Source organism: Balearica regulorum, chromosome W (genome assembly GCF_011004875.1).
Source record: "Balearica regulorum gibbericeps isolate bBalReg1 chromosome W, bBalReg1.pri, whole genome shotgun sequence".
Taxonomy (NCBI): Eukaryota; Metazoa; Chordata; class Aves; order Gruiformes; family Gruidae; genus Balearica; species Balearica regulorum.
This window is the reverse complement of record NC_046219.1, coordinates 17,570,656-17,583,276: the sequence shown is the minus strand read 5'-3', so window position 1 is coordinate 17,583,276 and position 12,621 is coordinate 17,570,656. Positions and strand designations below refer to the sequence as shown.

Here is a 12,621-nt window from a genome sequence, read left to right as displayed (position 1 = left end):
AAACCAGTTCCAGATGAGGAATTACTGCAATAAAAAAAAATCTGTGCATTTGTTATATTGTATAAGTGCAATATTTAACAATTTCAAAATAAAAGGGCAACAAAAATGAGTACACTGATTTATTCAGTACATCAGAACCAATTCTTATGAGGCTAAAAAAACCCAAACCTTAAGTAGGATTTGTAGCTGATCCCTTATATTGACATCTCAATTTCAGGAATTTAAACCCAAAGCTTTATTTAAGAGAAATCTTCCACTTTGAGATACAGTAATACAACCTTGCATTACAGGGACCGTGTGTGACACTTGAGGATAAAGAACTGAAGTTGTAACTTGTACCTACATACTAGGCAGACCACACCATTGCCCAGTTCAGAACACTGTTACAGCAGCTCCGGGGCTTAAGCAGCTTCAAGTTTCTTCAAATTCTGTGCTGTGCATATTCATAGCATGAATTTCTGAACTGAAGCCAGCTGGCCTGGATTAGACTGTTCTTATAGCTATAGCTAGCAGTTTTCAGCTAGTCATTGGCAAGAACCCCCATTCATTTTAAGAGTCCAAGTTTCACTATTTCCGGTCTATAAATGGGAGAACAATCTTTGAGTAGGTCATGAAGTTTATTTTGAAGAGAATGCTCATTCTTGAATGCAAAAATAAATGTTTTATGACATACAGTTTATTTAATGTTTACATCTATTAGTGCTAGATGAAAATGGAACTGTAGATAATTACATCCAGTTTACAAGAGATTAGATGCTTTTGTGCAAGTACTAGCTATGATTTTAACATTTAAGGTTCAATTTTCTTCCTGAAACATTGCAAAAACCATAAATGCAGAAGGATGTATGTCATTGGCAATGGCAATCTACCATTGAAAACTTTTTGAATATTAGTAAAGTTGTCACAATCAGTTTTGAATGTTCAACTGAAAAGTTGGACTATTAATGTCACAATTTAAATGGCAGAGTTCACTATAAAGGTGGCTTGGGAAAACCTAAACCTATATATGTAGTTTCAACTGCAAAGTGAATTCTATATAATATACACTAAGTTAGCGTATGATATAAACAGCTGTATCAAAGTATTAACATATATTTAAAAACCTGTAAATTTTAGATTCTGGAATAGCATGCAAGAGCCCTTAGGGCTGTGCTCTTACTCAGCCTGCAGTAGCAGTGGGGAGCTGCTGTGCTGCTACCACATTAAAGTATGAGCTAGCAAATCTGCACAGATCAGAAATATGCTGACAGTTCTCCTTCACAGAGTAACATTTTGTTTCAGCCCACGGAGTGCCAAGTCTTCTCAGCATTAAGTCTCTCACCACTGTTGTGGCCTCAATCATTCTACTTACATCCCACAGAATTTCACCCTTAGTGCATTACAGAGCACCTACATGCATTTCCACCTGATTGGATTTGCATGCATTTAATCAAATTTATCCGTTATAGTAGTACATTATAATGCATTAAACTATTCTTTACATTTACTGTCAAATAAGGGGGGAGGAAACACAGCAGTTTTAATACATTACTGTTAGATGTTGACAATTCTGATCAACTGAGGCACAATTGTAGACAGTGACAAGTCATATTTCGGTCATTGAACTAGTAAGTGTACATTTACTTACAGTGCATCAGATGTATGCATTACCAGTGAAAAAAACCCAAGAAGGTCCATGTAACTTAAATGTTATATGAAGTCTAATGTACAAAGCGTCATGAACATTGCCCCAAGGGCATGTGACTTCCTGTACCTGTATTATGCTATTGGACAGCAGACAAACAGAATTCACTCCAGTTTCAAAATAATACACATAACTGCCCATAATCATTCCAATCCCCCTGTAAATTGCATTCTGTGGCTAGTTTTTTCAGTGCCTTAGTTAATTTAACTTGATTATAACTGGAAGCATCTGACTATGATTTAGGCATGCCTATTGCTGTAAAAGAAATAAGCCCATCTTCAAAATTATTGTGCAAGTATTTTAATAAGATTTGCACACATCTCAAAGAATTCTATTGTATGACTCCCTGGTCTTGGAGTTAAGTCAGCTTTAGAAGACTCAAGTGAAGAGGTCACTGATGAGGTAAGGGATATATCTGCAGATTTTCCTTGTGCATCAGCATCTGAATCTTTTTGACAGGATCTACAGTTGCTAACAGAACCTGATCTCCGTGGAGTTGCAGTCCCAGATTTTGCTTCAGTAATTTCATCTGAGGAGCAAGTGGAGAGAGGAGGAAAATTAGTTATCAGTATCAAATCAGTCATAGAAATAGCAAACATCTTCCCTTCTCACGCTTCTAATCTTGTTTTTTATATCTTGATTAATACATAAACAGCTTTTGCAAACTGTATATAGCTGATACAAAATAAAAGATTATACATATAGCAACACAGAATCAAATGCCCTTATGCAAACTATTCTCGTGCTCTGAACTGTGCTCCAGGACTATCTGATCTAGTTTAGATGAGTACTCACCATATTTTTCATGAACTAGTTTCAGCAGCTAACAGTTCAATCGACTTTGTTTAAAACAGAAACAGGATAGCATCATAAGGTTAAGCCAATAACACTTTGAACATTTTGTAGATGCTTTTTGCTAGTATCTACTTTATTTTTATTCTATTTGTTTTCTTTCTATTTGGTTATTTATATTTTGTTGTTTGCATTTTTATTATAATTCATTGATGCATTAATTCATAGAATCACAGAATCGTTTAGGTTGGAAAAGACCTTTAAGATCATCAAGTCCACCACTAAACCATGTCCCTAAGTACCACATCTAATGCATCTTTTAAATACCTCCAGGGATGGTGACTCAACCACTTCCCTGGGCAGCCTGTTCCAATGCTTGACCACTCTTTCTGTGAAGAAATTTCTCCTAATATCCAAGCTAAACCTCCCCTGGCACAACTTGAGGCCATTTCTTCTCCTATTGCTTGCTACTTGGGAGAAGAGACCAACACCCACCTGGCTACAACCTCCTTTCAGGTAGTTGTAGAGAGCAATAAGATCTCCCCTCAGACTCCTCTTCTCCAGACTAAACAACCCCAGTTCCCTCAGCTGCACCTCATAAGACTTGTTCTCTAGACCCTTCACCAGCTTCATTGCCCTTCTCTGGACATGCTCCAGCACCTCAATGTCCTTCCTGTAGTGAGGGGCCCAAAACTGAACACAGTATTCAAGGTGCGGCCTCACCAGAGCTGAGTACAGGGGCACGATCACTTCCCTAGTCCTGCTGGCCACACTTATTTCTGATACAAGCCAGGATGCTGTTGGCCGCCTTGGCCACCTGGGCACAGTGCTGGCTCATATTCAGCTGGCTATCGACCAATACTCCCAGGTCCTTTTCCTCCAGGCAGATTTCCAGCCACTCTTTCCAAAGCCTGATGGTTTTTGCTGACTAGTATTTGCATTGGTACTTTATAGTCATTTTACATCAATACTTTCTAATCATTTCAGCTATGTGGGGAGGTTTACATGGTACCTGCCTACTTAATTTACTGGTCCTTTCATGAATAATGAATTGCTAGCATCTACATTAATTTATCCATCATTTTTGGGCTGCAGCTGTTTAAGTTTGCTTCTAAGAAGTATTTCCTCCTCATACTGAAGGTAATGTTCTGCTGAAGTATCTCTATTCTTACTTTAAATACTCAACATTAGTTTGACTTACATCTGGCACCAGAAAAAGTTATTTCCAGGAGAAATTAGTGAACACAGGAGAGATTGCCTTTTCAGATCAATGCTACTTTAAACTAAAGTTTGGTAAGGGGAATAGAGAACAGTTAACTGTGGCGGAGGGAAAGGAAAGTCAAATCAGTTTCACTATTGGAAGAGATATGCTAAATCCATACTCTTGGGTTATATTTCCTCAAGAATTGAGGCCAGGACTGCAGCAGGCTACCCTCCCCCAGCTGCATGGCTTTAAGAAGTCATCTCCCCTCCAAAAGGGATGGCGTTTCTCCTATACTGCAGTAGGTCAGTACAGGAAAGTGATTCATCCCCTGTATCAAATACTACTAGATCTAAGTAAGCACTTGTACCGTCAGAAGGGACAAGGCAAGAAATGCAGTGCCAAGTCAGATCAGGTTAAACTGTCACAAGACACTGCCTTAGCCATCCTATACTGTAATCCAGCCATATTGCAATAAATCCTTTTTCCATGCCACATGTTTTTCTAGGCACGTCATGTACACCATTGTAGGTAATTCTGCTTTAGCCTACTATGCCCTTAAACAAGCATTATGGGCAGTCTATATTAGTTCCTCCATTTTCAGGAAGGTATCAGACTTGGAGTTTGTGCTGGTTTTGGCTAGGATAGTTAATTTCCTCCATAGCAGCTAGTATGGGGCTATGTTTTGGATTTGTGCTGAAAACAGTATTGATAATTCAGGGATGGTTTTGTTATTGTTGAGCAGTGCTTACAGAGTCAAGGCCTTTTCTGCTTCTCACACTGCTCTGCCAGCAGGATGGCTGGGGGTGCACGAGAAGTTGGGAGGGGACACAGACAGGACAGCTGACCCCAACTGACTAAAGGGATATTCCATACCATATGATGTCATGCTCAGCAATAAAAAGCTGAGGGAAGAAGAAGGAAGAGGGGGATGTTCAGAGTGATGGCGTTTGTCTTCCCAAGTAACTGTTACATGTGATGGAGCCCTGCTTTCCTGGAGATAGCTGAACACCTATTAAACTGCCTTTATCTCAACCCATGAGTTTTCTCACTTTTACTCTTCCGATTGTCTCCCCCTTCCTACCAGGGGAGAGTGAGTGAGCAGCTGTGTGGCGCTCAGTTGCTGGCTGGGGTTAAACCATGACATAGTGTATTGGGTCTGGCTGAGATGGAGTTAATTCTCCCCATAGCAGCCTTCATAGTGCTGTGCATTGGTAGCTAGCAAGGTGCTGATAACACACCAGTGTTTTGGCTACTACTGAGCAGTGCTGGCACACATCAAGGCTGTCTCCAAAATTTCTCCTCCCCTTCACCAGTAGGCTGGGGCTGGGCAAGACCTTGGGAGGGGACAAAGCCAGGACAGCTGACCCAAACTGACCAAAGGGATATTCCATACCGTATGATGTCTGCTCAGCAATAAGAAGCTGAGAGATAGGGGGAGGAAGGGGGGGTGGGGCATTTGTTTTTTTTACAACGTTTGTCTTCCAGAGCAACCGCTACGCGCACTGAAGCCCTGCTTCCTGGAAAGTGGCTGGACATTGCCTGCTTATGAGAAGTAGAGAATAAATCTTTTGCTTTTTGATTTGCTTCCGTGCATGGTCATTAGCTTTTGCTGTATTAAGCTGCCTTTATCTTGACCCACGAGTTTGGGGTTGGTTTTTTTCCATCTTATTTTTCTCCCCTCCCTGCCCTGCTGAGGAGGGGAGTGATAGAGTGGCTTGGTGGACACCTGGCATCCAGCTGAGGTTAAACCACCACACACAGTTGTATGCTGCATTACTGCCACTCTATAAAATAGATCTTTCTACAGGTTAGTCCAACTGCTTTCAAGACTTCACTTACTGCAAGCATACAATTCCCATCTCAAGTTTTATCTACTACTAGCATTGATGGGTTGGACCTGTCTGGCAGCTAAGCTCCTGATATCCATAAAGTAGAATTTTCCACTTTACAGGGACTTTTGGGACAACACCCCCAGCCAGCCCATCATTCAGTCCACCCTTCCTCAGTGCAATGGAGGAAGAGAATTGGAAGGACAAAAGCAAGATAACTCATAAGTCAAGATAAACACAGTTTAATAAGATGAAGGAAGGAAAAAAAAAAAAAGTGATGCAAAAGCAACCGCTCGCCACCTCCTACAAGCAGACCAATTCCCAGCCAGTCTCTGAGCAATGGCTACCTTCCCCAAACCCCCATCCCCTCAGGTTTTTTGCTAAGCATGACATCATACAGCATGGAATATCCCTTTGGTCAATCTGGGTCAGCTGTTCAGGTTTTGTCCCCTCCCAACTTCTCGTTCAGCCCCGGCCTACTCACTGGGTGCAACACAGAGAAAGACTAGATACTATGCAAGTACTGCTCAGCAATAGCCAGAACACTGGTGTGTTATCAACACTGTTTTAGTCACAGATCCAAAACACAGCACCATATAGACTGCTATGAAGAAAATTAACTCCATCTCAGCCAAACCCAGTACAGCAATGTAGAGCCCAAGTCAAATTCGCACGTCTAGATGCCAAGCCCTACCTTCACTAGGAAAATATGTTCACATACTTACTTCAGATCTAAATTAATGTTTAAATTTGGAGGTGAGGCCCTAAAGACAGTTTAGGCTGATCCAAATCTCACCTCCCACAATCCTTCCCCTTTTGCACCATTGTAATCGTAGGATAGGGGCCGTGAAACAGAAACTATAGAATCAGGTTGAGATAATTAGTTTGTAACCAAGGTAATAGGTAATGAAGCTAACTGACCATGGCAAGGTACAATGCTGCTATGTTCCATGTACAGTCCCTACCAAACTGAACAATAGGTTCGGAGATATTAATCTTATGAAGTCGTTACGGACAGGTGCATCCACAGCAAGGGTACTGCGCATGCCTGCAAGAAGAGGGTCACCCAGCGGACACGGGTGCGAGACCACTGACGACCACCAGAGACCCTTGAGGACCACCGACTCAAATCACTGAGCATGCGTGACGGGGAGGAGAATATGGAAATGAATTCCAAGAAATGATTATCATAGGACTGCCTTTTCTCAGAAATATAATGAATATGTATATTTTGATCCTATATAATCTGTGTGTTGGTGATCACCTGGCATGCACGTTAGGTGGAGCTATCCCCCGTGCATCCAGCGCTGCAATAAAGAATGCCTGCCTTTTAACACTACATCGGTGTTACGAGGTTTATTCCCGGATTTCGGTGACAGTTTTTGGCGACCCAGATGGGACCCTGCTTTTGAACCTCGACGGATCCGTGGGATCGCAGGACCTCCAGCTGGCACCGGGGAATTCTCGGGGAGAACCTCCGATCCCCGGACCGAAGAGCTTTGAGCAAGACCCCTGGGAGAGGTAAAGGCATTCTTATTTGATTTGAATATTTGCTCTTTTGAATATTTGCTCTTACCACCGTGGCGGGACAGGCCCACACTAGGAGCACGGGAGGCCTGCTCATAAGGCGCGGTGAAAGCTGCGCAGAGTTGGGCTGGGGAGACGTCTCAGGTAAAAGTCTCTGCTAGGCGAAAGCCTGTGGAGCAGGGCCCACCGGGGAGGGGAAGCCTCCAAGGTTGAGATTTCTCTTACCACGGTGGCGGGACAGGCCCGCACTGAGAGAAATCCCTGAGGGAGCTCTAACACGGGTTGGGGTCCCTCTGACTAAGTGCTTGTGATAGTGCACAATCACAACCACCAAGTCCCTGGGAGATGGGTACTTTTCCGAGTAAGAAACCAATCCCACGAAAAACACCACTGGGATGTATTTTGGAACATTGGAAAGATCTGGGAAACATTGATCCTTTAACTCGGAAACAGTTGATTGAATATTGTAATCACTGGTGGCCACTGTATACTTTAGAGAGTGGGGAAAAGTGGCCGGAAAATGGGACGTTGCAGTATAACACAATTTTGCAATTAATGTTATTTTGTAAAAGGGAAGGTAAATGGAATGAAATGGCATATGTAGATTTGTTTTTCACACTGCGAAATCATCCGGAATGGCAAAGGCAATGTGAATTGGTTTCACCTAGTTCTGCGGTAATGGCATTAAAGGGGCAGGAACCTGATAAAAATTGGAAAAAAGGTTGCTCAGCTTGTGATATTGGTAAACGGTGTTTTAAATGTGAATTTGAAGATGATGATGTTGAATTATTGGTTGCACCTCGCAGAAGGTTAGGAAATGATCAAGGGGATCAAAATTTGGGGGCCAATAATGCTTCCGCCCCTCCTGTGGAAGGGGAGGCGGAAGGATTCAGCCCGATTGCTGGGAGGACAAGGGGAAGAGGGGGAGGAGACGGATTAACTCCCCTCCAGGCCCCTCTTCGACAGGCTGTTGGCAACGAGGTTCTGGTAATGGTGAAAGTTCCCTTCTCAATAACTGATTTAAGAGCATGGAAAGAAACTGTGGGCACTTATCGGGATGATCCCGAAAGGGTTGCCAAAGTAATGGAAACAATAATCAGAACCCAAAACCCCGATTGGGAAGATTTGCAAGTAATATTGGATACATTGTTGGAAGACACTGAAAAGAAAATGGTATTAAACACAGCCCGAAAAGAAGTAGAAAGAGCCCATGCTAATGGAAATATACAAGGGTCGGTGGACCAGAATTTCCCATCCACAAACCCTGAATGGGACCCCAATCAGCCGGGGCCCAGAGGGATGCTGACTAGATATCAGATGTGGATTTTATTTGGTGTTAGACGTGCAATGCCAAAAGCAATTAATTGGTCTAAACTTTATGAAGTAAGACAAGAATTAAATGAGTCCCCTTCAGCCTTTATGGAAAGACTAAAAGTGACTGCTAGGAAATATACCAATTTGGACCCAGAAAAACCAGAGGAAGCTATACAATTGGCCTCTATATTTATGGGACAATCAGCCCCAGACATAAGGAAAAAGCTTCAGAAATTGGAAGGGGCTGAGTCCAGGGACTTAGGTAAAATGCTTGAAATAGCCTGGACTGTGTATAACAACAGAGAAAAAGAAAAAGAGGTCAGACAAATGCAAAGGGATGGAAAAATTCTGGCAATCTTGACCGAGAATAATAAACATGTAAAGCAAAACTCAGCTATAAATCAGCAGAGGGTGTTGGTGCGACGGGGCGAAAAGAGAACTGGCTTTTCTTGAAACCATTAAAATTTAAGCTGGGAAAACAGTGGGTAACACATCAATTTTTGTACATGCCCGAATGTCCATCGCCTTTATTGGGATGAGATTTATTAAGCAAATTAGAGGCACAAATAATTTTTAAAGATGGAGAAATTAGATTACTAATACCAGAATCAAAAGCCATAGAGGTGAGAGTGTTTATGTTACAGGATTCCTCCAAGGAGGAACAGATTTCAGAAGTGGTGGACAATGCAGTAACTCCTTTGGTATGGGCAAGTGAAGTTCCAGGACGATCCAAACTGGCAGAACCGGTAAAGGTGACTTTAAAACCTGGGGCCAAGCCAGTAAGACAAAACCAGTATCCTATTAAGTGGGAAGCCCGAAAGGGATTAGAAGAATTAATTACAAAATTTTTAGAATATGGGCTGTTAGTAGAATGTGCATCAGAATACAATACCCCTATATTACCAGTAAGAACATCAGGAGGTAAGGAATACAGATTAGTTCAGGATCTAAGGGCCATAAATCAGATAGTTCAAGATATACACCCAGTAGTGGCCAATCCATATACCTTGTTGACATCTCTGAGGGAGGAACATAAATGGTTTACTGTACTGGATTTAAAGGATGCCTTCTTTTGCATACCTCTGGATACAAAAAGTCAAAGCATATTTGCCTTTGAATGGGAAAGTCCTGCTACAGGACGGAAGACGCAATTAACGTGGACTGTGCTTCCACAAGGATTTAAAAATAGCCCCACAATATTTGGAAATCAGTTGGCAAAAGAGTTAGAAATGTGGAAGAAATAGAATCGAGGAGAAGGTATATTATTACAGTATATGGATGACATCCTGATAGAAGCAGAAAGCAAAGAAACATGTTTTGAAATGACTATCAGTTTATTGAATTTCCTGGGCCAAGGAGGATACAGAATTTCCAGAAACAAGGCTCAGATAGGGAAAGAAGCAGTGATTTATTTGGGATTTGAGATATCTCAAGGACAGAGACAATTGGGAAACGAAAGAAAAGAAGCCATTCGTCAGATCCCCGAACCTAACAGCCCAAAGGAACTGAGAGCCCTTCTGGGAATGATTGGGTGGTGTCAACTCTGGATTCTAAATTATGGACTGTATGTGAAACCCCTATATGAAGCCCTGAAGGAATCTAAAGACCAATACTTGGCTTGGACACCTGAATGCCAAAAATCATTTAAAGAACTCAAAAAGGCATTAATGATGGCCCCTGCATTGGGTTTTCCTGATCTAACCAAACCTTTTGAGCTGTTTGTGCATGAAAGGCAACATCTGGCCCTTGGAGTGCTGGCGCAATGGCTGGGATCCTGGAAGCGGCCGGTGGGGTACTTCTCCAAGCAACTTGACAACGTGAGTAAGGGATGGCTGGGATGTTTGCGTGCCGTGGCAGCAACAGTGCTGCTGATTCAGGAAGCCCGAAAATTGACTATGGGCCAAAAGATAGTGGTATATGTACCACATATGGTAATAACTGTCTTAGAACAAAAGGGGGGTCACTGGCTATCCCCTAGCAGAATGTTGAAATACCAGGTTGTCCTATTGGAACAAGATGATGTGGAATTAAAAACCACAGCAATTGTAAATCCAGCAATGTTCCTGTCAACAGAAAATCCTACTGAGAAATTGGAACATGATTGCCTGCTAACCATTGGACAAGTTTATTCCAGCAGAACGGTCCTGAAGGACGAACCTTTGAAGGATCCTGATCTGGAGCTGTTTGCGGATGGAAGCAGTTTTGTGCAAGAAGGAAGGCGAATGGCCAGGTATGCTGTTGTTACCACCACCAAGATACTGGAGTCAGGGACGCTACCTGCAAATACATCAGCGCAGAAAACAGAATTGGTGGCGCTAAAGCAGGCTTTACGGATGGCAGAAGGGAAAAGGGTAAACATATGGATGGATTCCAAATATGCATTTGGTGCGATCCATGCTCATGGAGCCCTCTGGAAAGAAAGAGGACTGTTATCAGCCCAAGGATCACCGATAAGGCATAAGGAGGAAGTTCTTCACCTCCTACAAGATGTGCAGAAACCAAAGGAAGTGGCCGTAATGCATTGCAAGGCTCATCAATTTGTTCAGACGGCTGTAAATATAGGTAATTGGTTGGCGGATAAAGCTGCAAAGGAGGCTGCAGAACAAGGTATCCTTGCACTAGTACCAGTAAAACAGATGAAAATTCCAAATTTAAAAGCAAGATGCAGCAAACGGTTGGCAGAGCACTTAAAGGCATCTCAGAATATGGAAGGTGGGTAACACGAGAAAATCAGGTAATAGTGACCCCATAAGTTATGTTAGAACTGGCAAAAGAGAAACATGAGCAGACACACTGGGGTGTAGATGCTGTGGTTACAAGTTTAAGAACATCTGTAATGTGTCTAGGACAGGAAAATATGAGTGGAAGTATTGAAAAGTTATTATTTCAAAATTTCCAAAGGGGGGAAATGTAACCATGGGATAGGTGCCATGAAACAGAAACTATAGAATCAGTTTGAGATAATTAGTTTGTAACCAAGGTAATAGGTAATGAAGCTAACTGACCATGGCAAGGTACAATGCTGCTATGTTCCATGTACAGTCCCTACCAAACTGAACAATAGGTTCGGAGATATTAATCTTATGAAGTCGTTACGGACAGGTGCATCCACAGCAAGGGTACTGCGCATGCCCGCAAGAAGAGGGTCACCCAGCGGACACGGGTGCGCGACCACTGACGACCACCAGAGACCCTTGAGGACCACCGACTCAAATCACTGAGCATGCGTGATGGGGAGGAGAATATGGAAATGGATTCCAAGAAATGATTATCATAGGACTGCCTTTTCTGAGAAAAATGATGAATATGTATGTTTTGATCCTACATAACCTGTGTGTTGGTGATCACCTGGCATGCACGTTGGGTGGAGCTATCCCCCATGCATCCAGCGCTGCAATAAAGAATGCCTGCCTTTTAACACTACATTGGTGTTACGAGGTTTATTCCCAGATTTCGGTGACACCATCACCACTGGTGTAGATACAAAATGGAGCAGTTCAGGAGTTGATATAGCTAAAAAGTGATTATTTAAGGGATGAAGCAGCTAACTATTTGGTCACAGGAACACTAGACCAGGAAGGAATAAAGAAACACTAATTCAGATCTAGCTTGGCTTAAACTAATAAAGGGCAACACTTACTTCACTTTAAACAAGTAAATTAAGACATGTTTGCATTTAGAATTATTTCCTGTACAACTCCATTAACTTATATAAGTCTTCACATACCATCAATGCTACGGAAGTCCAGTAAGTATGTCCTGCTGTCCACCTGATACAACTGTAAACTCATTTTAGAATATGCACTTGTCACTGGATTCTTCTTTCGAACACGCAGATAGTATGGATTTACAACCTAATATAAAAGAGATTTGAGTTAGTAACTAGAACTGCTTGAGAAGCACTGCATATTGTTTTTCTTATTTCAACTCACTAGTATTATTCAAGTGATTTCAGGCTTAGCTGTCAGAGGGTATTTTTTTTAGGGGGGAAAAAACACAGCAAAAAACCAAAAACACAAAACACCACCAAAAAACCCACCCCACTCAACACAGTCACATAGCCCCAGTAGAAAGGTTAAACACCGTAGCAAGATTTTTCCTGTCACCATGAATAGCCTCCCCCAAAAACCTTGCTGCACAGCAAGCACAAGCAGTCAGCACAGACACATGAGATTATTTTCTAGTACAGGAGAATGTAGTTTCAGACTGCCAGGCTATGTAATTACACAGCTCAAAAATTTACTGTTGTCTGCTGTAAAGACCCTTTATTC

The 12,621-nt window shown here is 42.2% G+C and overlaps 1 protein-coding gene across 1 annotated transcript in view; it reads right to left on the bottom strand.

The window, feature by feature from the left end:
• Nucleotides 1-660: 660 nt before the first annotated feature.
• The window catches only part of LOC104630680 (5'-AMP-activated protein kinase catalytic subunit alpha-1), a 54,268-nt gene continuing 42,307 nt past the window's right edge, over nucleotides 661-12,621 (bottom strand). Inside the window, exons 8-9 of the mRNA XM_075739004.1 lie at nucleotides 12,078-12,204; nucleotides 661-2,213 (exon numbers count right to left, since the gene is read on the bottom strand). Coding sequence (XP_075595119.1) covers nucleotides 1,969-2,213; nucleotides 12,078-12,204 — 372 coding nt within the window. The 3' untranslated portion in view covers nucleotides 661-1,968. The remainder of the gene's footprint in view (nucleotides 2,214-12,077; nucleotides 12,205-12,621) is intronic.